At 51.2% G+C, this 27,249-nt stretch overlaps 1 protein-coding gene across 2 annotated transcripts; it reads left to right on the top strand.

The window, feature by feature from the left end:
* Positions 1 to 62: 62 nt before the first annotated feature.
* Positions 63 to 16,076, top strand: MTA2 (metastasis associated 1 family member 2). Of its 2 annotated transcripts, XM_077324368.1 has the most exons (18): positions 66 to 282; positions 4,790 to 4,857; positions 5,222 to 5,315; positions 7,663 to 7,780; positions 7,927 to 7,990; positions 8,221 to 8,338; positions 8,449 to 8,551; positions 8,649 to 8,748; positions 9,503 to 9,691; positions 9,928 to 10,002; positions 10,130 to 10,188; positions 10,790 to 10,887; positions 11,110 to 11,249; positions 12,493 to 12,721; positions 12,830 to 12,919; positions 13,337 to 13,455; positions 14,019 to 14,167; positions 15,161 to 16,076. In XM_077324368.1, the coding sequence occupies exons 1-18, from the start codon at positions 255 to 257 to the stop codon at positions 15,330 to 15,332; spliced, it is 2,013 nt and encodes a 670-aa protein (XP_077180483.1). In that variant the 5' UTR covers positions 66 to 254; the 3' UTR covers positions 15,333 to 16,076. The 2 variants fall into 2 exon arrangements, with proteins under 2 accessions (XP_077180489.1, XP_077180483.1); XM_077324374.1 differs by lacking the exon at positions 14,019 to 14,167 and having other exon boundaries at positions 63 to 282.
* The last annotated feature ends 11,173 nt before the right edge of the window (positions 16,077 to 27,249 follow it).

Below are 27,249 nucleotides of genomic sequence, written 5' to 3'. Positions count from 1 at the left end.
GGGGCCTCCTCCTTTCGCTGAAGGCGGGGTGGGGAGTGGAATGCCCCTTTTCCGACGTTGACCGGAAAAGGCCGAGCCTCTCCGAAGATTCCCGAGGGGCTTCCGGAAACTCCCGAAGTGGCCGAGGCTTGGCCGGCGCCGGCGCCCGCTGCGTGAGGGGGAGAGACGACAACGGCGGCGGGAGGCGATGAAGAGCGGCCGAGCCCGGAGTTCCTGAGGGGGCCGCGCCGGGCCAGAAGCCCCCCGCCGGAGCCATGGCGGCTAACATGTACCGGGTGGGCGGTAAGGAAGGGGAAGGGGGTCCCCCGGGGGGGGAGGGGCGCGACACGAGGGGGGAGGGGCGCGGTGGGGGGCTCTGGGGAGGGGAGGGCGGCCCCTCCTCCAAACGGGTCAGGGGAGGGGGTGGGGGTAGGCAGGGGGGCTCCAGGGGCTTCGCTCCCGCGGGCGGGACAAAGATTTGGAGCCGGGGGGGGGAGAAGGTGGATCTGGAGGGGGCAGGGAAGGGCCACGGAGTGGGCGGAGGGGCTTGGCTGAAATAGGTCTGGGGGCCGAGAGCGGTCGGGGGTGCTCATGGGCAGGGCTAATTCCGGGTACTGAGACACCCCCCCCCAAAAAAAAAGATTGGGAGTGGGGGAGGGGGCCCATGCGGAAGTGCTGGGAGTGGGGTCCGAACTGGGAGGGCGGACGAGGCGAAGGGGTCGCCTGCGAGAGGAGCGTGGGAATGGAGGGGCTGGCTGGCGTGAGCGTTGCCAGATCCAGGTTGGGGAAATTCCTGGAGATTTGGCTTCAGTGGGGCTCTGTGCCATGGGGTCCACCCTCCAAATCTGCCCGTTTTCTCCAGCTCCTCTCCACTGTAATTCCGAGAAGTCCCCAGGCTCCCCCTGGAGGTTGGCTTCCCTAGAGAGTATTAAAGGGGCAGGCTGGGTTAAGCAGCTTGGGCAGGGCTTTAAGCAATAGGTAGAGTCGTCTGGTCTAAAAATGGGAAGGATTGGGGAGTTGAAAAAAGGCTTGTTCCCGGTAGTGGGAGACATAAGGTAGGTGGGAGGGGGGCTCATGGAGGGGGGTAGGGGTCACAGGTTTAGCAATGCTAAGTCACTGTCTTGAAGTTGAGGGTTGAAGGTGTGGGTAGAAAGGCCTGGGGTAAGGGACTGGGGTGGTTAAGTAACTGGGGGGGGGGGACACATTGAGGCAGAAATTTGGCTTTCAAGAGTAGACAAGGGTCCTGGCCTAAACTGCTTAGGGAGGCTGTGAATGAGAATGAGATGGCTTATGGTGTGTGTGATACGATGAGGCCATGTGGAGGTCCAAAGGATCTGAGAAAGGGATGAGGAGGCAGGACCTGACCTGTGCACGGGTGTTTGCGTGAAGGGTTATAGCGCTGGAGATCAGGATTTGGCTTGTTGTGGAAGGAAATTTGCTTGGTTATGGGTGGAGGGAAGTATTTGAGACTAGGGGACAGGTAGACATGAGGCTGGCTGAAGGGCCTTGCTGGGTTTTAGCTTAGGGTAACTCTAGAACTATGCCTTCTAGACAAAGGGGTGGTCTTTTTAAGAAGTTGAGAGCACAGCGTTGGCGATTCCAGCTTCTGTTCTGGACGGTGCCTAAAAGGTACACGGAAACTCCATGTTCAGAAGCAGTGTACCACTATAAGCAGGAGATGGAATGGTTTCTGTGCCCTGCTTGTTTAGACTTTCTGGTGGGCTTCTGCTAGAAGCAGAATGCTGGGCTGGGATCAGGTTCTGATCCAGCCATGCAATCTTGATGCTTTTCCTCTTGTCAGTTCACACATTCCCTCCATGAAGATAATCTTGTGCTCAGGTCACCTGCCCCCCACCTTGACTTTTTCTCCCATTGCCTCAGGTTTCTTTTTATTTAAAAACTCGTGTCCTCCTTCCCTCCTACTCCTTCTCACAAGCTGTTGAACCCCTTAGTCACCTCCTCCCACTCTTATCTGTGTCACTTAAGCCACATGGCTCCCTAGGCCCACCCTGGTCATAATTAGCCCCTCCTTTAAGGACAGCCCTCTCTCCCCCCACTCAGTTGTTATCCCGTTGCTAGCAAAATGAGCCCATGACCCTGAACTTTCCCTACTGTTCTGTTTGATCTCTGTTGTAAATTCACTGGGCTAAAGATTGAGTCATGTGTCTGTTTTGTACGGGGCCTAGCATGCTTGCAGTGGGGTGGGGAGAGAAGAATTGTTAGGAATAATGGATGCATTTCAGTCCTTATTCACCGTGCTTCCTATACTGGCCCTGGCGTCCCATCCTTGTCTGTATTACTGACAGGAAGCTGCCCTAGCAGGAAGATAATCTGTAGCTTAACTTCTTGAATGTTCCTGTAGCGCTGGTGGTTTCAGAGTAGGAACACAGAAAAGCCCAAGTTCCAGGTCAACACAGCCATGAACTTTCTGGGAGGCTACATTTATAGATTGTTTTATGTACTATTGTTGTTCTTATGTAAACCGCCCTGAGACCCTGGGGAGGGTGGTATATAAATATAAATAAATAAAATAAATAATAAATAAATAAATACATTTCCACTAGTGCTCTCTTTTAGTGGACGTTCCCTCCCCCCCAGCCCTGTATAAGACAGCAGAGCTAATCTTGGCTTGCTTTACAGGGCTATTGTAACGATTACTAAGAAAATGAGCAAAGACTGTAACTCAGTGATAGGAACGCAGACGAAGTGTATGATCCCAGGTGCCTTCACTAAAAAGCATCTCCAGTAAGTGAACTGGGAAAGACCTTTCTGTGCCTGAAATCCTGGCAAGCTACTGCCAGTTAGAGGAGGCAATACTGAAAAGTGCAATGAACCAGTGGCTTGATAGTGTTATAAAGGTAAAGGTATCCCCTGTGCAAGCACTGAGTCATGTCTGACCCTTGGGGTGACGCCCTCCAGCGTTTTCATGGCAGACTCAATACGGGGTGGTTTGCCAGTGCCTTCCCCAGTCATTACCGTTTACCCCCCAGCAAGCTGGGCATTCATTTACTGACCTCGGAAGAATGGAAGGCTGAGTCAACCTTGAGCCGGCTGCTGGGATCGAACTCCCAGCCTCATGGGCAGAGCTTCAGACTGCGTGTCTGCTGCCTTACCACTCTGCACCACAAGAGGCTCTTGATAGTGTTATAAGTGACTTTAAAATGGAGGCAACCTGGCTGTTAACCTTTATGGGCTCTGGCCATGGTTCAGGCCTCGGTGTCCCTGGTTCTTTAAGGCAACTTTAGCGTTTAGTCTGTGTAGGCTGGGGCTCAATGCTCCGTGGATCTGGCACTTTAACACAACAAGACTGTGCCTTATCCCTGGCCTTGTCCACATATCTCTATGTTTGCCCTTTATAGAGAAATTCAGGCCCAAGGGCATCTGCCTAACTTGTCTGGTAGGCAGATGAGGGATTCCTGCATGTATTATGTTAATTATTGGGAGGGACCCTAGGTAAGTCACTGTACCCTGATGATCAGAGTCTGCCCAGTCCAGTGTGGCGCCTGAGATTTCACGAGATGCTGTGCTTTCTAGCTCTGCTGTGCTTCACCTGTGCTTTCTAGCTCTGCTTTTTAGGCTTGAAGATGAACTTTTTGGTATTTCTTAAAAAAACAAAAGTGTTGAGAGACTGTTGAGTTCTGCACCTCGAAACCCAGCTGCAGAAACATGGGATGCATGCAGCCTTTATGTCAGATGTCTGGTGGAATGGAGAGAGGATGGAGTAGGGGTGGTGGGAGAAACAGAGAGCCAGTATGGAGTAGTAGTATTTGAAGAGCTGCAGATTCTAATCCAGGGGTAGTCAAACTGCGGCCCTCCAGATGTCCGTGGACTACAATTCCCAGGAGCCCCTGGGAGTTCAAAAAAGGCTTGTTCCTGGGAGTTGAAAAAAGGCTCCTGGGAATTGTAGTCCACGGACATCTGGAGGGCCACAGCTTGACTACTCCTGTTCTAATCTGAAGCATCAGGTTTGTTTCTCCACTTGTCCACATGCAGCCAGCTGGGTGACTTTGAGCTAGCACTGTTCTCTTCGAGTTGGTGTCGCAGAACAGTTCTCTTAGACCTCTCTCAGCCCCACCTACGTCATAAGGTGTCTGTTGTGGGGAGAGGAAGGGAAAAATGTTTTTAAGCCACTTTAGAACACCTTCAGATAGTGGAAATCAAGACATGAAAAGACAAGCTTTTCGTCTTTCGATGATCTCAATAAAAGGGATCATATTGACACAGCAACTGACTGAACCCCCGGGGAGGGCGGTATATATAAATATAATAAATAAACTAGTCTCTTTTAATTATTTCTTTTTACAACTGGGAAAGTGTCTGCCAATAATTACTAACCTTGACATTTCTATTTCTCCAATGTTTTTGTGAACTACAACAGAACTCAAAAGGACTAATCAGCTGTTTCGCAAAGAATTACCATACTGCATAATTTGGATATTATGACTCGGTTTACTAACTTGCCACTTACTTACTTTTGCCTTATATCTGTACTCTTATAACCCTTGTTCCGCTTTGTCTGGGGAAGAGTGCATGCACTCAAAAGCTCATGCCTTGAATAAATCTTTGTTGGCCTTAAAGGTGCTATTGGACTCGATTTTATATATTGACACTGGTTAGAGAAATTGTCATATTTTTGCTGTGGTGGATTGATGAGCTTGGAGGACACGCTGTATGTACACTCTGGTGTATTTATGGGAAATAGCAATATGTAGGCATTAAGAACATATATCTGATTTGGGAAGTTCAGAGTTCAGGTCCTGCACCTGCTTCTTTCCATCTCTCATTGCCCTTTCCTTCCCCCTTTTTGCAGATTATGTCTACTTCGAGAATTCCTCTAGTAACCCCTACCTCGTACGCCGCATTGAAGAGCTCAACAAGGTAAGGGTAGCACCAAGCATGGGGACGGCACTACACTCTGTTCTGTAAGGAGTTGCCGGACCCATAGTGACCTAGGAAACCAGGGTGTGTGGATGGGATATGCGTTAAACAGGAAACTGCTGAGTGGCAGAGGAAGTTTAGGTCAGGGGTAGTCAACCTGTAGTCCTCCAGATGTTCACGGACTACAATTCCCATGAGTCCCTGCCAGCAAATGCTCATGAGAATTGCAGTCCATGGACATCAGGAGGACCACAGATTGACTTCCCCTGGTTTAGGTGAGCTCCAGATCGTGGAGCCAAAGCTGCCACCCACCAGCAAGCCTGTCCATCCATCAACAACTTTGTCCCTCCTCTTCCTCCCACAGACAGCCAATGGCAATGTGGAGGCCAAGGTGGTCTGCCTATTTCGACGGCGTGATATCTCTAGTAGCCTCAACAGCCTGGCTGACAGCAATGCCCGTGAGTAGCAGGAGGGATCCGGGTATACCATTAAGGGGTAGATGGAATTCTGTCCAAGGCTATTGGTTTCAAAGGACGGAATGGCCTTTTTGGCCCCTGTGTGGTGGTGGGGTGTTTGGTTTGGAAGGGTAGGGCTTTTGCAGCAGGCCTGGGAATGGATCGCTTGGCAAGCTGTCTGGTGACTCCAGCTTTGTGGGGAGAAGGGGGAGGGTGGAACTGAGCTGTTGCCCTCAGGATATAGGGATGGGAGGAGGGATTCCACCAGGGAAGGAGAGCAGCAAGGGAGTCGGTGAAAGGCCACCCCACCCTCTCCCTGGAGCGCCACTCGCCTTCTGAGAGCAGAGGCTGGCTTTTTTCCCTGCCCAAGCAGAGGCCAAGGGCCCCTGTCTCACTAACCACCTCATTTCCAGCATCTGTAGGGGGTCCTGTTCATTTTGAAGTGCCATCAGTTTGCATCTTTGCACTTCTCTGCCAGGTTGACCAGAGTTAAGCTTTTTCTCTTTCACGCCTCAAGACGAGAGCAGTAATGTATGCGAGGAAAAGCCGACTGATTCCAAACTTTGGCAGGTGTTGAATTGTGTGTGCGGAGAGGGGAGGGGGGGATTCAGACTTGGGGCAGGAAGAAGAGTGGTTGACTGTGAGAAGCGGCATTTACATAGTTCAGGCTGGGAGACGGCGACAGTGTCGCTCAAGAACACCTGGTCCTTGGCCTCTGCCAGGCATCGGCGCCTCTGACTTTTCAGTACCGCAGGCGAATCCTTGGCTGCTAAAGGGTTAACAGGAAAGGGATAGCAGCTGGGGGAGGGGAAGGGGCATGCGTGACTCTGCATGGGGCTTCCTGGCCTCTTGAGCAGGGGCTGTGACCTTGACTGTGCCCAATCAGACCCGGCCGGTTCTTTAAGCCACCCACCCATCCGAGGCAGAGGGTTTCCTGAGCTGCAAAGCAGGGAGGGTGGAGCCAGCGGCCCTCTCAGTCCTCTAGTCCCCACCCCCCCTGGGATGTTGCCAAGTCCTTGGGGGGGGGGGAATGGGAGAACAATGTGCTGCTTGGTGGCCGCTGCTGCTCAGCTGCTTCCGGGGTGGGGGGGGGGTGCTTTCTCGTGGCCATCTCTGTTGCTGCTGTGAAAAGGGAAAACAGAAATGAAGACCCTGGGCAGCAGTAATCACCCATGCTGCATTCTGGATAGAAACAGAAAACTAAAATGACCGTGGGGGTTGATGCATCTCCACTCTGAGAAAAAGCTTAAAGCATTTAGGGCGTTTTATTTCAGGAATACCTAAGTGCAACAAGGAAGGGAAAATGGTCACTGTTATAAATTGTGTGTCGGGATGGGGGCGTGGGGGGACGGCAACGCTTTTCTGCACCTAATCCTAATACTCTCACCAGCTTTCCACAAAGCTGATCAGGAGAATGTTTGGCTTAGAGAAAGGAAGTTGTCCTTCAGACAACGTGGATTCCACTACCATGTGGACTGGCGACCACCACTAATTTTTACATAACTCTAAAAGAAATTAGAGATTCGTGGAAGATGGTAGCTATATCCTTGGCATTAGCCACAGGGACTCAAAGGAATCTCTGTGCCCCAAGGCAGTAGACTTCAGAATTCTGGGTGCTGGGCAGATCGTCACCTTTCCGCCTGCTTGTTTCTATTAGTTTGTTTGTTTATTATCTTTATATACCGCCCTTCCTGAAAGTGCAGGTCTGTTTTCATAAAACAGAAACGATACAGATAACTCAGTTTAACAATAATACAGTGATAACGGCAAGCAATGATAGAATAATATGAACATTAAATTAACGCATACTGATAGCCCAGCAGGTTGTACTAGCGTGGGGTTTCTTGAAACCTTGGGGTTTCTTGACGGCCCTGGCAGGGTTTCCTGAATGGGTGGGAGTTAAATCATTGTTTTTTATAGTTTTTTTTAATTTGTTAAATGTTTATTAGATGATATGACCATATATGGTCATGCTGACCTACCCGCCCCCTCCCAAATTGGGCCGATTATGGGCTTGCAGGTGGTGGGAAGGGGAAGGGCCCCAAGTGGGCGTGTACACAGCTATGCTTCCCAACCCAATTCTGCACGATTGCACAGCTTCTGAGTTTTCTTGAAGCCTGAAGAATATTTTAGGGGGTTCTCAGCGAGAACAAAGTTGAGAAAGGCTGTTCTAGAGGCATCTAACCACTTTTAGAAGCGTTGCTGGACTATCAGATCAGGGCCTGAGTGCAACCAGTGACTTGGGGGGGTGAGATCTTGCTGCCTGTGGAGGACATAGCATGCCTAGAAATGAGCAGTGGATGGGGAGGAGTTGTCAGAATGCTTTACAGTCCTTTCCGCCTCTGCCCAGGAGAATTTGAAGAAGAATCCAAACAGCCTTCGGTGTCAGAGCAGCAGCGGCACCAGCTGAAGCACCGGGAGCTTTTCCTGTCTCGGCAATTTGAGTCCCTGCCTGCTACTCACATACGGTAAGGAGAGACGGGGGAGATGGGTTCCATCTTGTACACCCTTTGCTCCTGTGCCATCTGAGCCAGCCTGCCTTTGAACAAGGCAGCACCAGACAGGTTGGTCTCAGGAATATGACGCGGGTTCATCTTTCCCTTCATCCTTCCAGGGGAAAGTGCAGCGTTACCCTGCTCAATGAGACGGATGTCCTCAGCCAGTACCTGGACAAAGAGGTGAGACGGGAAGGGAAAGGTGAGGTGGCGAGGATCTTTCATGACCACCTCTGGACTCCTGGAGTTTTGGGATTAAGAGCTGGTGGTTTACTTTGGTCTCCATCAACCAAAGCAGTGGATGAGGCATTGCCTGTCCTTGGTTGCTCCTGGCTGGGCAGAATGAATGAAGGAGGGGCCGGAAATTTCTGGGGACGTGCAATTAACACTTCTAACCCTACTTTTCCTCCTAGGATTGTTTCTTCTATTCACTGGTCTTCGACCCTGTTCAAAAGACTCTCCTGGCTGACCAGGGCGAGATCCGAGTGGGCTGCAAGTACCAGGCAGAGATTCCTGACCGGCTGGCAGAAGGCAAGTGGGGTTGCTGGGCCCTGTCCCCATACAAAGCCCATTCTCCATGCTGGGCTTTTCTCGAAGGAGCATGGCGGCCCAGTGATACTGATAGCCCGATCCTCCCCCAGGAGAGTCCGATAACCGGAACCAGCAGAAGATGGAGATGAAGGTTTGGGACCCCGACAACCCCCTAACGGACCGGCAGATTGACCAGTTCCTCGTAGTGGCTCGGTGAGATCCGGCTGGGGGGGCGGTCTGGCTTTCCTGGCCGGGTTGGCTCTGGCTCCAACGGGTCGTTAACCTGCTCTCGTCTCTTCTTCCGCGCCAGGGCCGTTGGCACCTTTGCTCGGGCCCTCGACTGCAGCAGCTCCATCCGGCAGCCCAGCCTTCACATGAGCGCGGCGGCCGCCTCCCGGGACATCACACTGGTAAGGCGAGGGGGGACATCCGCCGCGGGAGCTAAACAGAGCTGGTTAAATAAATAATAGCCGAGCGGAAAGAGAGTGACTGTGAACAGGGATTTGAAATTCGGGCTTCCTCAGTCCAACAGCACAATGGTTGTCTAACATCTGTGATAAGAAAAGTAGAATCCTGTGATGGGTGCAAATTCTGCTAATGAGGAGGAACCCTGCCGATGTGTAATTTTGCATCATTTTGCAGCTTCCCCTCTTTGTCATAATTTAATGTGACTCGGGGATGTTGAAAGGTCGAGTACAGGGCACGAAACCTCTGTCCAGGCTGTCGAACTCTCTTTCGACCGTTCTCCTGGCATCACCCCCCGTGCTTGCAGCTTTAATGACCGCAGTTGCCCATCATTTTTATGAAAGGAAATATGTCATCTCACATCACTCTGGTTTGCGCGGACCAGGGTTGAGAACTCAGACTGTGGTGTGAGCTTCCAAGGGCAGAGACAAACGGCAGCATCCAGTGGAGACACAGACAAGCATAATAATGGTTTGAGAATTCAGGCGTGCTGCCAAAATCATGGTTAAATTTTTTAACTACAGTTTGGCATGATATCAGCTGGGGAGTATCAAGATGCGGTATTGGACACAGCCCCCAAAACCACAGGCGACATGCAGGCACCCTTCCCTGTGGGCTGCTGGTTTGGAGTCCAGCGTGCTTGTAGAGGTCAGCTTTCCCTCCTCATTTCGCTCACGCTCTGTCCATCCGTCTCGGCAGTTCCATGCAATGGATACGCTGCAGCGGAACGGCTACGACCTGGCCAGAGCCATGTCTACGCTGGTGCCCCAGGGAGGCCCTGTGCTGTGCAGGGACGAGATGGAGGAATGGTCGGCTTCGGAAGCAATGCTCTTCGAAGAGGCCCTGGAGAAATACGGCAAAGACTTCAACGACATCCGGCAGGACTTTGTGAGTGCGGCTGCAGGTTGGGCAATGCCTCGGCCTTGGCGGAGTTCCCTGCTTGCCTTCAAGTTGGGAATAAGCGGGCTGAGCTTCCAGGTTCCATTGTCGGTGCCCCTTCTGCTGTGGGGTGCTGGGATGTACTTTTGAGGGTCTGGGGGTTTTTTTGGGAAGGGGGGGGGTTGCAATGCTGGTTTGGATGGGCAGAAGCTGTGCATGCTCTTGAAGATTTGTGTCCCTTGCAGCTGCCATGGAAATCCCTGGCCAGCATCGTGCAGTTCTACTACATGTGGAAGACTACGGACCGATACATCCAGCAGGTGGGCAGGCCGCTTTCTACATGCATTCCCCTTAACCGGGAGCCCTTTCTGAAGTGCCCCAGAAGTGGCTCGGCTCCCTCCCGATAAAATCCTTCTGCTGCCTCACACAGCTTGCCTCTCTTTGCAGAAAAGGTTGAAAGCAGCTGAAGCCGACAGCAAGCTGAAGCAAGTGTACATCCCCACCTAGTGAGTATCCCTTCCCCCTCGGCATCAGCAGCTGCCCGGGTTCTCACACAGACTCCATGGAGAACCCACGCAAGACCAGTGTTGTGGCAGCACAGTCTGGGCCCTGCGTATCTGACGGACCACCTCTCTGAATACGTTCTCCAGAGAGCTCTTCGATCTAGTAACATCTATCAGTCACAGATCCCTGACCCCAAGGAAATATGTTTGGCCTCAACCAGAATCTGGTGGAATGAGCTCCCAGGGAAGGTGAGGGACCCTGTCTGAACTCACCAAGTTCTGTCAGGATCCATAAGACAGAGCTCTTCTGCCAGGCTTATGGTTGAGACCAGCCAAAAAATACCAACATCAAAATCCGAGGCCTCCCTCCTTTCCTTCTGACCCCTCCTTACATCTAACATCTTACTGGCTGATTAATCTCAATCACCATTGCAGATGCCGACAGTGGTTTTATCTGTGATTTTATCTTGATGTCGAAATTTGACCTGTTTTATTCAGTTGTTGCTCACTGCCCCGAGACGGCGGTGTCCGAAAGGGGTGGCAGAGAAATTGCTAAACAAATAAATGAATAAAACCCTGGACCCCTCTTGCCTCCTCTGTCCAGTACAAAACCCAATCCGAACCAGATCATCTCGGTGGGCTCCAAGCCTGGCATGAACGGAGCTGGCTTCCAGAAGGGGCTGACCTGCGAGAGCTGCCACAGTAAGCACCTGCCTGAGGTTGGGGCGCGGGCAAGAGATGGGCTGGGCTGGCATCCTGCTTTCAGACAGGTTTGCCTGCTTCAATCAGTTGAAGCTGCAGGTTTGGATGGGGTGGGCCTCCTGAGCACCGGCCAGAACGAGCCGCCCCTCAGCCTCCGGGACAGGAGCCCCTGAGCCCCTGGGAGAGGTCACTGAACCAAGCTCCGCTTCCTCTCACCTGCAGCCACTCAGTCAGCACAGTGGTACGCCTGGGGTCCCCCCAACATGCAGTGCCGCCTCTGCGCTTCCTGCTGGATCTATTGGAAGAAGTACGGAGGCCTGAAGACCCCAACGCAACTCGAGGGAGCAGCACGTAGTGTCACGGTAAAGTCCCCTGAGAATATGCTCCCAGGTGATCCTTGTTCTCCTCCAAGTCCCCAGTTTGGCTTTTCGGGGGTGGGTGGGTCATCGTGTTTTTAAGGCTGCCTCTTCCTATCCTTGCAAAGTCTTAAGTTCTCCTGGTTTTGCTTCCAGTTGGAGCTTAATGGCTTTTAACATGGAAATGGCCGGCATACCGAGTAACAAGCAGGTTTTTTTGTTTAGCCGGATTTTTGGCTTCAACCCTGTGTACCTTGCCAAGGCAGCAGCCGCTCAGGACCACGTTGTGGGTTTTGTTAAGCGTGCGGAACTGCCCTAGCAGGCAGCAGTGATAACGGCTGTTTTCGGTAGAGCTGACTCCTCATCGGGTGGCAGCTTTTAGTCACACCGGTCTCCTGACCAGTCACATGTTGTCAATGGGCCATCTATCATATTCCACAAAGCCAAGAATGCTACTTTGTAGGTAACTCCTCCCCTCCCTTTGCACTAGGAGGGTGAAGGCTGCTCCCCCGCCCCCTTTTTGCCGCCGAGAAGGAGTTCTGCTGTTGTAGCTGTAGGGCTCCCTAGACCAGCCTTTCTTTAACATTTTGACTATGGAGGAGCCCCTGAAATAAATTTTCAAGCTTCAAGGACCCCCGGGAGTGATGTCAGCTGACCACACCTCCCCGCCATTCCCCCTGGAAGAGAGATGTCGCCAGAAAAGACATCACCACCCCTCACCTTCCACCCTCCTTTCATCCCCCCCCCTTTACTACTACAGCAGCTCTGCCTCATGTTGGGAGGAAAGAAGGGCGGAGACAGCCCAGATCCTTCCCCCCCCCCTCCATAGCACAACACAACCAACTCCTCCCCCCTCACGGCCTACCCACCAAGCCCTCTGGGCAGAGGGAGTCAGTTTCATAGCTTGTGGCCAAGTCCATGAAGGTAGGAGGGGAAAGGCTGTGGACCCCCCTCTGGAGTGCTTCCCTAGTTGGGAAGTCCCGCTGTAGACTGACTCAAGGACATAAGCAGGCATCTAAAAGTGCCCACCTCACTTGCTGGAGGCACCCCGCAATTTGGCCCCCTGCCCTACAAAGGTCTTGCGTCCTGAACTAACATGAGCGCCAAGCTCTGATCATGGGGTTTTTTTTAGAAGATGCGGCCCATCCACTGAACACATCTTTTTAGTGCCCCCCCAAAGGTTTGCCACCCAGCAGTATTTGTACTGATGTCTTCTCCTTCTCTCCCGGATCCCCTCCCCCGGCCACAGGAGCCCCACTCGCGGGGCCACATGTCTCGGCCAGAAGCCCAGAGCCTCTCTCCGTACACGACCAGCGCCAACCGGGCCAAGCTTCTGGCCAAGAACCGGCAGACCTTCCTGCTGCAGACCACCAAGCTGACCCGCATCGCGCGCCGCATGTGCCGGGACATCCTGCAGCCGCGCCGTGCCGCTCGGCGCCCTTACGCACCCATCAATGCCAATGCCATCAAGGCAGAGTGTACGTGGGTCAGGAGAAATGAAGTGTGGGGCGGAGGCAAAGGGACGGAAGCCCGGGGTAGAGGAGGGGGAGTCGATCTCACGCTTATGGCCCGCTTCTTCATTCCAGGCTCCATTCGGCTACCCAAGGCAGCAAAGACCCCTCTCAAGATCCATCCCCTGGTGCGGCTTCCGCTGGCTACCATAGTCAAGGAGCTGGGTAAGGCTGTGGAGCTTGCAGAGGCCCAGTTTGGTTAGATATGACACTGGTTTGACTGCCAGCCTATTATGCTGGTGGCTCTGGGCTCGCTCCTCCTCCCTTGCCCGAGAATTTGCGATGACAACCAAGGCCCGCCTTCGAACTGTGATTCGGGGACTGGGTGGGCCTGTGTGATAGCCATAGACTTGGGGGGTGGGATTCTCCTCCTCCCTGAATTTTGCAGTCACCTAAATTTGCGGTGACAACCCAGGGCCTGCCCCCAAATTGTGATCTGGGGACTGGGTGGGCCTGCGTGATAGCCATAGACTTGGGGGGTTGGGAATTGGAAAGAATCAGAATAGAACCTCTTTCCGAGAGGGGAGGGGCAGAGAGTGCTTCTCTGTATGATCCCGAAGCACGAGCTTGTTGCTTTTCTAGCTGCGCAGGCCCCCCTGAAGCCAAAAACTCCCCGCGGCACCAAAACACCCATCAACAGAAATCAGCTGACCCAGAACCGAGGCTTGGCTGGCATCGTGGGCAAACGAGCATACGAGAGTGTAAGTGCCAGAGGGGCCAAGGAAAAGGGGATCCGGGACGGGTGGGGGTGGGGGTTACTGTTCCTTTTACAAGCGGGTCAGAAGAAGGGGGGGAGCGTGCCATTATCAGAAGTGCACGGAAGCTGCTATATGGTCAAGATGCCCAGCTCCTGGTGCACTGGTAGGGAAAGAGGGAGAAGAGACACACACTTTGGATTTGAAATCATAATCTGAAAGGGGGTAGTGTATTTTCCTCCTATGGGATCATTTTCACTCTGACCAGAAATACCACCTACATTTCTCCAAAATTGTCATTCTCTTTCCCTGGTTGGTGGAGGTGGGGAGAAGCATACATGTCTATGGTTCTGAAGGCTGCTGGCAGATGAATGGTCTCTCTCCGCGCTCCTTTTCGCATCTCTTAGTCTGAGCTCCCCACAATCAAAGCCAATAGCGCTCCCCCCCCCCATTTTTAGGGCAAAGCAAGGCTTAGCTCAGGACCAGGGGGGTGGGGGAGTCAGCCAGAGGTGGACACTGCTTTTGGGGGGGTTCCTCTCGCTGATAGCTCTGTGTGCGACCGGGTGCAGGTGGCAGGGGGCGGGCTCCCCTTCTCGGCCAACGGGCGGCCCATGACTTCCGGAATGAGGTCGAGCACTCAGCCCGCCATCAAGCGTCAGAAGCTGAACCCGGCCGACGCCCCCAACCCTGTCGTTTTTGTGGCAACCAAGGACACCAGGTACTGGGGAAGGGATTCTTCGCGAGGCAGTGTGGGGCAAGCAGGACGGGGGTGGGGAGGGAAGACACTGTTAGCCTATCCCTTCTCTGGCACAGGGTTGATATCTGACTCTTGTTATCAGCTGTCCTGCCACAGGGATGGAGTTTGTGCCAGTATCCATGCTGCAGCTTGCAAATTACAGAGGGAAGCCCCCCTCCCATACACACAGACATATCTGTGGGGGTTGACTGCTGCTGCTTGGGTTGCTACCTCCTGACTTAAAAGCTCCCACCTTTTCTCAAAATCCTGGGTCGGAGGGGAGTGTTCCGCTGCGTTCCAAGCCATTGGTGGTTTCTCGGTCCAGAGCTCAAGACAGGTTGTTGCCCAGGGGCAGATCCCCTCCCCCCCCCAGTCTGCTATCAATGCAGGGTTCTTGTTGGGGTGGTTGAAAGACTGAGAGCGGGAGGCAGATGTGCCGAGGAAAGAGCAACCACACGGGCCGCGCTGCCGCTGTTTCCCTAGTCACTGCGGCCAGGAGGTCCAGCAGCTTCATTTTAACAAAACAAATGCTGAGATTGCCCAGAAACAAGATGGGCAGCAATTGCAGAGGCCTGTCCGTAAACTAAGTGGACGGCTGTTGCATAGGCCTGCCCGTCATTAAACCCATCCTTCCTGACTATGCGGCTTTTCAGAGCAAGGCCTACCCATCACCCCAACGGGGCCTCCTAACCCCCCCAGCCTGATGCTGAGTAAAAGGCCAGATTCTTGTGGTCAGAAGGGAGAGGCCAGCTCGAGTCTGTGTGTGTGAGATGGATACATCCTGCTGTTTAGGGCCTCCCCTCCAAAAAAAATTAGGCCCAAGTTTGTGTTGATTCCGTTGCCTCTGTGCCAGGCTGAGCACTGTTTTTTCCGGCACATCCTGCCGTTCGAGTCATGCTGTGTGGCTTGTCGTCTGCATCAGGGACCCTCGTTTTGACTGCCTGCCTTTCTCCCCCTCCCTCCCTCCCTCCACAGGGCTCTCCGCAAGGCCCTGAGTCACTTGGAGATGCGCCGCGCTGCCCGCCGGCCCAACCTGCCCCTCAAGGTGAAGTCGGTGCTGCCCCTCCGGCCTGTGGTGGCCCCGCTGGTGCCCGTTCCCCCAGCCCACCCTGCCAGCACCAGCGAGCCCATCATCCTGGAAGACTGAGCACTGTCGCTTCTCTGGCGTCCCTCTAGGATCCTTGTAGCCATCTCATCTAACACCCTTCCCACCCCTTTATTTCGGTGTCTGAGCCCTGTCTGGCCGGGGGTGGGTTGCCTTGAGAGACCCAGTTTTGCCAAGTGTTTGCTGGGATCAGGCCAGGCAGGGAGGGGGGCCTCTCTTCCCCTCCCCCGCCCTGGATGGATTGCAGACACCCCTTCATTCTCCTTTTTTATATATATATATTTTTTAATTTCCACGTTGAATTTTTTTTTTTTAATCCTTCCCCCTCGTTGAAAATTCAGACTTGCGCACAACAGTCTGCCCCCCTCCCCCCAGGCAACACCTCAGATACAAGCGGCACCTTCTTCTCGGAAGTGGGCAGGAGACTGTAGGGGCGGCCCGAAATTGGAGCCATGCAGGAGCCCTTCCAGAATTCTTCCCATCCCTTCCGCAGCCGCTGTTCCCTCCCCTTGTCTCTCTCTCTCTCTCTCTCTCTGCTTCTCAGTCTCTCTTTTTTAAGTGTCCCTCTGGACCCATATACTCCCGACGTATCTGGGAAAGAGGGACAATCCCATTGAGATCCCAGATCCCTGCCGACATGGCAGCCCCCTCCCCCCCTTTCCCCTCCTTCCATCCCTTTGACGAGCCCATTTTTTGTACATGGTTTGAAAAGAAAGTCAGGTTTTTTTAAGTCAACCTGTAACTGGTTCTTATAGCAACAAAGAAATAAATGCTGTTTTCTTCATACCTTCTTCTGCTCTTGTTTCTTTTCTGGGGGCGGGGGGGGGGGGAGAAGAGGTATGAGCCATGTTTTGGGAAGGAACATGGCTCCATGACGGACCACATGCTTGGTATGCTGAAGGTGTGAAGTTCAGCCTCCAGTTAAGGATGTGACGAGAGGTAAGGAGAAGGATCGCTACTGGAGCCCCTGGAGGGCTGGTGCCAGTCCAGGTAGGCAGCCCGGAATTGGATGCACCTGTGCTCTAGAAGAAGAGCTGGTTCTTATATGCCGCTTTTCTCTACCCAAAAGAGGCTCAAAGCGGCTTACAGTCGCCTTCCCTTTCCTCCCCCCACAACAGACACCCAGTAAAGTGGGTGAGGCTGAGAGAGCCCTGAGATTACTGCTCAATCAGAACAGCCCAAGTGGCTGCATGTGGGGGAGTGCAGAATCGAACCCGGCATGCCAGATTAGAAGTCCACACTCCTAAGCACTACACCAAACGGGCTCTCTAGTACGGCTGCTCTGTCTTGTTGTTGAAAGGGTAATTGCTGCTGTTGAGATTCTCGATCCTTGAGTGAAAATGGTCTCCGTGCTCTGCAGACGGGGACTTCTTTGCAAAGCTTCCCCAGCCAGCTGGTGTGAGAGCCCAGTCCATGCTGTGCCTGAGCCACAGCCCTGTGAGTGTCCACCACTCTCCCTTTAGCTTCCGGTAACAATGGCTCAACAACTTAAATCGTCTCCCGTTTGTTGCTGCCGCTTGCAGACACGGCTAAGATGCACCAGAGGATGTGCAGGAAGGGGTTTCTCTGGTCTCCTCTGCCTTGGCAGCCCTCCAGTTCTCTCCCCTCATGCTGTTTCTGAGGACCTTGGAGCGGCGCTCTGCAGGTGGGGTCTGTACTTAGAAAGGAGCAGGGGGGGGGAGTGTCTCATACTCAGTAAGCGTCCTCTGAATCCCTTGGCAGAAAGTCCTTGTGGTTTCTCCCACTTAATAGACCCAGCCCATACATTTTGGGGAGATCGCAATAAATCCTCTGTTCCAGAGCTCAGCTGAGGGGAGCCCAAAGGAAGGAAACTTCAATTGACTTGTCAGTGCAGCAGGTGGAAGAGAAAGAAACCGTATCCCAGTTCATCTGTCAAGGCAGATCCCTGCTTAGGCTACAATTCCATGTTAATCTCCATTCCCCCCCAGAATAAACTATACTCTGATTATAGAAGTGTGTCTTGAACTAAGCTACAGTCTTTTACAGGTCGGGAAACAGAAAACACTCTGCGTTTGGGACAACGTTTGGAGCTCTGTGTAGGGGAAGGTGTAGGGGGGAGGGGGAATCCACAGGAAAGAGGTGCGGCTGTTGTGAGAGGAACAGGAAGCCATGAAGAGTGGGAGGGGGGGGATTTCCACTACCACTTTGGTCTCTGAGATGCAAAAAAGCTCTCGCTTTTCACTTGTCTATAGCTTTAGGGTGGGATTGCAAAGCACTTTGGAACTATGAAAAGAGCAGATCATATAACTTGCAAAATAGCATCATGAGCCCACCCACCCCCAGCATTACCTGTCCACATATACCCCATCCTTGCCTAGTAGGGGCTTTACAGCTTCTTTCATGCTTCCCTTGGATCCTTTCCAGAAGCCTTGAATCATCTCGATTATATCTTTTTCTTTAATGGCCCTAAAACGGCTTCTGGACCGAAGACAACTAACAGCCAATGAAGAGGAGGGGGAGGGCTGGCAGAGGATCATGGTGATTGTAGCCCATGGGCAGCTGGAGAGCTACATTTTGACCACCCCTGACCTAGGAGGTTCCTGTGGTAGCTGTTGGGTACTATCAAGGGTGCGGGGCAGGAGAGCCCTTGCCTGGGACTTCCCCTTAAGGGCTGCATTCAACCTCTCTTTTTGCCAAAAGGGGAATCACTGAGAGGCAGGAACTGGGTGGAAGGGAATGCAACGTTGGCTAGCTGGTTTGGGGTTGATTTGACACAAGAGCCTTTCATGTGTGTAAGCCAGGAGCGCAAGTGTTCAAGAATCCTTGGGTTTTAAATAGTCAAGGCACTCTCAGCAGGCCTCCAATATGGGGACAGGGTAGGCAAGGCCCATGCCCTTTCTCAAGTTTAGAGAAGTTGAATGGCTTGGATAGAAGCAAGCTGTTTGGGAAACAGGAGCCGATTCTGGAGCCCTGCCCCAATCTGTTCGTTCTGGGTTCCCAACTGGTTGGAGTTCGGTTCCAAAAATCACGAGGCGGTCTGGTCCCCCACTGACCTTGAAAGCAGGACCAGATTCCTGATTGCCAAGCTGAGGTTTGTCAGGCAAGGCTCTCCCCTTGGCCAAAGAGTGCTGTTAACCTTCCAGGCACTGCGGTCCCGTTTGCGAGAGAGGTGCTCGAGAGAGCCGGTTTGGTGTAGTGGTTAGGAGTGCGGACTTCTAATCTGGCGAGCCGAGTTTGATTCCTCACTCCCCCATGTGCAACCAGCTGGGTGACCCTGGGCTCAACACAGCACTGATAAAGCTATTCTGACTGAGCAGTGATATCAGAGCTGTCTCAGCCTCCCTCCCTCACAGGGTGTCTGTTGTGGGGAGAGGAAAGGGAAAGCGATTGTCAGCTGCTTTGAGACTCCTGGTTGAGAAAAGTGGCATATAAGAACAAGCTCTTCTTCTTCTTCAATAATATCAGGGCTCTCTCAGCCTCACCCACCTCACAGCGTGTCTGTTGTGGGGAGAGGAAAGGGAAGACGACTGTAAGCTGCTTTAAGACTCCTTCTGGTTGAAGAACTAACTCTTCTTCTTCAATAATCTCAGGGCTCTCTCAGCCTCACCTTCCTCCCCAGGTGTCTGTTGTGGGGAGAGGAAAGAGAAGGCAAATGTAATCCACTTTGAGACTCCTTTGGGTGGAGAAAAGAGAAAAGTGGCATCTAAAAACCAACTTTTCATCATGTCTGCACCTTCTCAAGTGGCTTGCTGAGCTGGGCTGCAGTAGGCAGAATGCAAAGTGCCACCTGCAAGACAGGCCGCGCAGGTCAGCCATTTGCACCCCTGCACGGAGAACCTGGTGGGCTATGATTCTACACGGCTCAGGCTGTGCTTCCCCTGCGGAGAGTCAAGTCTTCAGGCAGTCTTCAGAACAGTTCAAGGGCGTGGGGTGGTGAGGCAACCCACAAAGCTGTTCCCTTAAGACTCTCTGACCATGACAGACTGGCTTGGCATCTTCTGCCACTGTTGCTCTCACTGTGGGTTTTTTGAATGGTCAGCTGAGCTACTGGGCCTTGTTTTCACGCTGCCCTGGGGCACCGTCCCTTCTGCTACAGAAGGGCTGAATTAAAAGGATTGATCCTATGTATCCTCTTTGCATTTGCCTACTGGTGGCTCTTGAGCATGGGAGTTGAAGGGATCTCCTTGTGCCTGGACAGTACACCTCTGAGGACCAGATACTGGGGACATACAGGGCTGGGACACTGCCTTCAGGCCTTAAGGGGCCTCATCTTGAAGGCCGTGGCTCCCCACCTGGAGGCAGGCTCATGGGCTAGGTGAACCCAGCCAGGCCACTGTGTGCTTATGTTGGTGTCTCGCCTGTGCTGTCGTTTCCTCAGGCAACTAGAAAGGCGCAGAGAAACAATATGGCGTACCCCAACTTCCTTCCATACATTAAATCCTGACAATTTTTAGGACAACTCTTCAGGGTAGATCAGTTCCCCTTCTGGAGATGGATGCCCTTGGACATCGGTGGCCAAACTTTGGCTCTCTCACAGCCCCTGACCACACTAGCCCAGGGTAGATCAGGATAGCCCAGGCTAGACTGCTTGCATCAGATCTCAGAAGCTAAGCAGGATCTGCCCTGGTTAGTACTTGGATGGTAGACCACCAAGCAAGTCTAGAATCTCTACCCCAGTGGTTCTCATCCACACAATAGCCTTGTGGGGTAGATCAAGATGCAGCATTTGACTGTCTGGAGTGGTGGAAAAGAGTGAGATCGGCATGGTGGAACAAGAGGCAGAACTGAACTGAGAAACCCCGGGTGGAAAAACAATTTATATGCAATCACAAACAATGGATCTTGGTCAGTTTAATTTCTGTGAAAGAACACTTGAATAATTTTATGGTTGGGGGTCACCACAACATGAGGAACTGTATTAAAGTGTCACGGCATTAGGAAGGTTGAGAAACACATAGCCAGACAGTGTCAACCCACCTGTTTGTCTCTTACCTTGACTACCCCATAAAATTGTCATAAGTTAGCTGGGACTTGAGGAAGGGGAAGAAAGCTCACAGAAGAACTGGGTCTAATAAAACACCCCTGTGAATCGGGATGACACCACACCCACATCCAGTAAGTCCTCTTTTAGTGGAGAGCCCTAAAGGCTGAGGAAGCCTGAGGCGGGAAGGGGTTCCCAGGCAAGCTGAGACATCCTCCTGTGCCACCCCAGCTCACAAACAGGAAATTCAGGCCCTGGAGTGGTGACGTAGGCCATCTACTGGAGAACGCCACGGCCTCCTGTCTCTCGGTGTTGTCTTGGGGCCGTCTCCTTTACTTGAATTTCCTGCAGGCAGAAAAAGCCGGAGCCAGGGCAATGAGCGATGGTGAAATCAAAGCCACTGAGGCAGAGGGGTTAAAGTGCGTCGAATGTGGAGAGACGCAGGTTCATATTCTCACGGTGGGAATGACTACAGGATATGCCTGACCCATGGTGCATCACTGTCAGATATACATCGGGGGAACTCCTTTTAAAAAGCGCTCAGTGCTATGAGGGGGGGGGGAAGAGCTTCTGGTTTCCCTCCCGCCCTGTTTTTGGACAGTGGAAAGGGGTGAGACAGAGTAAAGGGGCAACATATTCCCCTCGCCACTTCTGTTTCTGTTGGCAAAAACCGTGTGGGAGAGAGACCAAAAGCACCTTCTTCCCCCTTACCGAGCTCAGCATAGGTTTTAAAGGTGAGCTTCTCCCAATATAGATCTGATTGCGTGTCCCTTCATGCACCCATGACCCCAACCCCATTGGGTCTAGTGTGGAGTTTGGCCTTGAGCCACGAAGCCTCATCATTTTGTATTTGTATTTATTGAATTTATATACCGCCCTCCCCGAAGGCTCAGGGCAGTTTACATGAAACAACAAAATCATAGAATCATAGAATTCTATGGTACAGGTAACATAATTCTGGTAACAGTAAGGTGGTAACAAGAACAATAACATTAACGTAATAACAATAAAAACAATAACATTAAAGGAAGGTGAAACTGCAAGAGCCCTAGCTCAACTCGTACTGAGACTCAGGGGTTGGGTGGATTTGTTAACTGTGATGGCAGGAGGGGGAGGGCTTGGGGGCCAATTGGAAGCGATGGATAGGTCGACCTCAACCAAATGCCTGGTGGAGAAGCTCCCTTTTGCAGGCCCTGTGGAACTGCTTTAGTTCTGTCAGGGCCCTGATCTCCTCTGGGAGCTCATTCCACCAGGTGCGGGCCAGAATGGAAGAGGCTTTGGCCCTCGTTGAGGTCAAGCGGGCTTCCTTGGGGCCAGGGACCACCAGGAGGTTGGAGGAGGTAGAGCACAAGGCTCTTTGAGGGGGTAGGCGGAGAGGCAATCCCTCAGGCCAATGATCATCACCAACATTATTAGATTTCTAAACCACCACCTCCCTCCCATCGGGGAGGTTTACAACAGATTAAAAATACATGCATATATACTTTATTAATAACATACATATTCTACAGTCCCTTGAACAAACCGGTCAGCCCTAGAGGAGATCAGCCCTGACTGCTCCTTAGAAGGCCAGATCCTGAAGATGAAACTCAAATACTTTGGCCACCTCATGAGAAGGAAGGACTTCCTGGAGAAGAGCCTAATGCTGGGAGCGATCGAGGGCAAAAGAAGAAGGGGGCGACAGAGAATGAGGTGGCTGGATGGAGTCACTGAAGCAGTAGGTGGAAACTTAAATGGACTCCGGGGAATGGGAGAGGACAGGAAGGCCTGAAGGACCATTGTCCATGGGGTTGCGATGGGTTGGACACCTAACAACAACAATAACAACAACAACAACATATTCTACAAATTAATCACTAAAAGCCTATTATCTACCTGGCAACTAATTATAACTAACCTTCTGCTATCTTTTGCTTTCCACGCCAGTTGAATATGTAGGTCAGCCTTTCTCAACGTTTTCACTGTTGAGAAACTCCTGAAGCATTATTCAGGCTTTGAGAAACCCCAGAAGTGGCACAATAGTGCCAAATATAGCTGTGTACATACCTGCCCAGGGCCCTTCCCTTTCCCACCCGCTCCAGGCCGATCATTGGCCAGATTGGTGTAGTGGTTAAGAGCGGCGGCTTCTAATATGGTGAGCTGGGTTAGATTCCCTGGTCCTCCACATGCAGCCAGCTGGGTGACCCTGGGCTAGTCACAACCCTGATAGTGTTGTCCTCAGAGCAGTAATCTCAGGGCTCTCTCAGCCCCACCTTTCCCGTTGGGTGCCTGTTGGTTTCAAAGCACCTTTTCTTCCAAGCGAAGAAGGGTTATTTGGTTTCAGTTTCCAAAGAAACAGGAGAGCTGGCTCCCTGCTACAGCCAGAGAGAGAGAGGTTGCCAAGCCCAGACACAAAAATGTGTCTGTAGCCAAGCTGACAGTACACAGGTGTGATACACCTGCCCTGCATTAACTCAATACTTTGCTAGTTAAGTCTGTTGACAGCCACTTAAATTCCTTGTTTACTTCTGTTCTATTCAAGATATTATGAAGAAGAGTTGTTTTTTACACTCTGCTTTTCTCTACCAGAAGGAGCCTCAAAGCAGCTTCCAATCACTTTCCTCTACCCACAACAGACACCCTGTGAGGTATGTGAGGCTGAGATAATTCAGACAGGACAGTTATGTGAGAATAGCACTATCAGGGCTGTGATGAGCCTAAGGTCACCCAGCTGGCTGCATGTGGAGGAGCAGGAAATCAAACCCAGCTCGCCAGGCTGCTCTTAATCACTACTACACCAAGTTGGCGCTTATCCTCAAGATCTGAGAAACAACCAGCTACCATCTTGTATTGAATATCAAGTTAGACCCAAACTGCGGTTTGTGCTAACCCTGGTTCAGAAGCCAACCATGGCTTATGCTTCCAATGAAGCAGACTTACAGTGGCTTCTCTTGTTTAGTTTTCAGTTTGCCGAGTACTCCTGTATAAGCACACTTGCCAACCTTGCATACCCAGAGAATCTCTCACTGCCAATTCCCTCCAGGCTGGATTTTTTGGTGGAGGGATCACTGGGGCATGAAATTGAAGTCACTGTGGGTGGGCAGGTAGTTGTGAGATCCTGCATTGTGCAAGGGGCTGGACTAGATGACCCTGGAGATCCCTTCCAACTCTATGATTTTATTATTCTAACCTCCAGACAGGGCCTGCAGACATCCTAGAATTACAACTGCTCTCTAGACTGCAGAGATCAGTTCTTGTGGGGGAAATGGCAGCTTTGGAAGGTAGAGTCTATGGAATCATATCCCTGCTGAGTTCTCTCCCCACCCCCCATGCCAACATCCCCAAGCTCCCCACCCCCCAAATCACCAGGTATTTCTAAACTCAGAGCTGGCAACCCTATGGTGGAGCAGGAGCCACTAGAGTGGCTACTGGTTTGTCAGTTCAGTCCATTCAGGTATGCATGCTGAAGAGGGGGCCAATTTGTTTATTGCAACCTTAGAGACAAGGACTAGGAGCAATAGGTTCGAATGATGGGAAAGGAGGTTCCACTTAAATATTAAGAAGCATTTTCAGAGGGGGAGGGCTGTTTGTAGATGGAATATGCTGCCTCGGAGGGTGGTGGAGGCCCCTTCATGAGAAGTTTTTAGGAGGAATTGGATGAGCACCAATTTCTTTGGAACCTGTATGTTTTTGCTTGTGTGTGTTTCGAATGTACCCTAATGTTGCGTCTATAAACCTGTCGAGGACTGAAGTCCGAGTGAAACTGGCCTATAGTGCAAACTGGTGGGAAGATCCTTTTGTTTGTGCAAGTATATAAACTGGGGTGCGTTGGGGATTCTTCAGTTCAGTTTTTGTTTTTGGACCTGCTGAAGTTAGAATAAACAGCTGAAATTAGCTCCCAGTGTCCTGGTCTCTGAAGCCACAGATCTGACATCCCATATTTCCCCCAATTAATGTAATCTATTTATCCTCCCACCATCCATCCATCCATCCATCCATCCATCCATCCATCCATCCATCCATCTACTCATAATGCCTTAGAATTCTCTTTGAAGGAAAGCAGCTCTCTGCGCCCCACTACTCTAGAATCTGCTGTTCAAGCAGGGCAACAGCAATAGCTCATAGGCCTGGACAGTTCTTCATGTGAACTCAGCATTATTTTTAGAACATGTCCCAAATCCCTTGCCACCTGGACAAGTCCAGCCCTGCTGGATCAGACCAAAGGGCCATCTATCTACTCCAGCATCCTCTGGTTCCTTCAGTGGCTAGCCAGACACCTGACATACGTTTGTGAAGCTGTGTTATACACACCCTTGGTCCATCAAAGCCAGTATTGTCTACTCAGACTGGCAGTAGAGTCCTTTTGCATCACCTGCTTACTTGAGCCTTTAAAGAGGAGAGGCCAGGTACAGAACCTGTGACCTTCTGCATGCAATGGAGATGCTGTACCAGTAAACCACAGTCCGACCCTCTAAGGGCCATCTACCTGGAGCACACACAGGGGCCCAGAGTCACAGGGCAGGGTGGTATACAAATATATAATAAATAAATTGCTCTTTCAGCAACTAGTACACACAGGTATAGTGAATATCAACGTGGACATTCTGGTTCGCCTTTTCTCCCATTCATTGGCTAAATCCCCATCCAATCAGCTGTCATCATCACTGCATCTGGCTGTAAATTCTATATGATGAGTCCTTGCAAATTATTTAAAATTTTCTGCTGGTCAATGCAGGGGAGGGGACTCTCTGTTCCGGTTAGTTCCTGTTTGAGTTTCTCTTTATCTCCTTTCTCTTGTTGTTGTTATGTGCGAAGTCGTGTCCGACCCATCGCGACCCCATGGACACTGATCCTCCAGGCTTTCCTGTCCTCTACCATTCCCCGGAGTCCATTTAAGTTTGCACCTACTGCTTCAGTGACTCCATCCAGCCACCTCATTCTCTGTCGTCCCCTTCTTCTTTTGCCCTCGATCGCTCCCAGCATTAGGCTCTTCTCCAGGGAGTCCTTCCTTCTCATGAGGTGGCCAAAATATTTGAGTTTCATCTTCAGGATCTGGCCTTCTAAAGAGCAGTCAGGGCTGATCTCCTCTAGGACTGACCGGTTTGTTCGCCTTGCAGTCCAAGGGACTCGCAAGAGTCTTCTCCAGCACCAGAGTTCAAAAGCCTCAATTCTTTGACGCTCGGCCTTCCTTATGGTCCAAATTTCGCAGCCATACATTGCAACTGGGAAGACCATAGCCTTGACTAAACGCACTTTTGTTGGCAGGGTGATGTCTCTGCTTTTTAGGATGCTCTCTAGATTTGCCATAGCTTTCCTCCCCAGGAGCAAGCGTCTTTTAATTTCTTTGCTGCAGTCCCCATCTGCAGTGATCTTGGAGCCCAGGAAAATAAAATCTGTCACTATCTCCATTTCTTCCCCTTCTATTTGCCAGGAAATGAGAGGGCCGGATGCCATGATCTTTGTTTTCTTGATGTTGAGTTTCAAGCCAACTTTTGCACTCTCCTCCTTCACCCGCATCAACAGGCTCTTTAGTTCCTCTTCACTTTCTGCCATTAGAGTGGTATCATCTGCATATCTGAGGTTGTTGATATTTCTCCCTGCAATCTTGATCCCAATTTGTGACTCCTCTAATCCCGCATTTCTCATGATGTGCTCTGCATACAAGTTAAATAGGCAAGGCGACAGTATACAGCCTTGCCGAACTCCTTTCTCAATTTTGAACCAGTCAGTGATTCCATGTTCAGTTCTCACTGTTGCTTCTTGACCTGCATATAAATTTCTCAAGAGACAAATAAGATGCTCTGGTATTCCCATCTCTTTAAGAACTTGCCACAATTTGTTGTGCTCCACACAATCAAAGGCTTTAGCATAGTCAATGAAGCAGAAATAGACGTTCTTCTGGTACTCCCTAGCTTTCTCCATGATCCAGCGTATGTTGGCAATTTGATCTCTAGTTCCTCTGCCTCTTCGAAATCCTGCCTGTACTTCTGGAAGTTCTCGGTCCACATATTGCTGGAGCCTAGCTTGTAGGATTTTGAGCATAACTTTGCTAGCATGAGAAATTAGTGCAATGTTGCGGTAGTTTGAACATTCTTTGGCATTGCCCTTCTTTGGGATTGGAATGTAAACTGACCTTTTCCAATCCTGTGGCCATTGTTGAGTTTTCCAAATTTGCTGGCATATTGAGTGTAGCACTTTTACTGCATCATCCTTTAAGATTTTGAATAGTTCAACTGGAATGCTGTCACTACCACTAGCTTTATTGTTGCTCAGACTTCCTAAGGCCCATTTGACTTCACATTCCAGGATGTCTGGCTCCAGGTCAGTAACTACCCCATTGTGGTCATCAGGGATATTAAGCTCGCTCTTGTATAGTTCTTCTGTATAATTTTGCCACCTTTGTTTAATCTCTTCTGCTTCTGTGAGGTCCCTACCATTTTGGTCCCTTATCATACCCACCTTTGCATGAAACGTTCTCTTCATATCTCCAATTTTCTTGAAAAGATCTCTGGTCCTCCCCATTCTATTGTTTTCTTCTATTTGTTTGCACTGTTCATTTAAGAAGGCATTCTTATCTCTTCTAGCTTTTCTCTGGAATTCTGCATTCAATTGGGTGTATCTTTCTCTTTCTCCCTTGCCTTTCACTTCCCTTCTCTCCTTAGCTATTTGTAAAGCTTCCTCAGACAGCCATTTTGATTTCTTGCATTTCTTTTTCTTTGGGATGGTTTTAGTTGCTACCTCTTGTACAATGTTGCGAACCTCCGTCCATAGTTCTTCAGGCACTCTGTCTATCAGATCTAATTCCTTAAATCTATTTGTCACCTCCACTGTGTATTCGTCGGGGATATGATTTAGTTCATACCTGAGTGGCCTAGTGCTTTTCCCTACTTTCTTCAATTTAAGCCTAAATTTTGCAACAAGAAGCTCATGATCTGAACCACAATCAGCTCCTGGTCTTGTTTTTATTGACTGGATAGAACTTTTCCATCTTTGGCTGCAGAGCACATAGTCAATCTGATTTCTGTGTTGACCGTCTGG

This window comes from Paroedura picta, chromosome 1, assembly GCF_049243985.1.
Source record: "Paroedura picta isolate Pp20150507F chromosome 1, Ppicta_v3.0, whole genome shotgun sequence".
In the NCBI taxonomy this organism is placed as follows: Eukaryota; Metazoa; Chordata; class Lepidosauria; order Squamata; family Gekkonidae; genus Paroedura; species Paroedura picta.
Note: the sequence above shows the minus strand (reverse complement) of the source record. Positions and strands in the feature narration are given on the sequence as shown.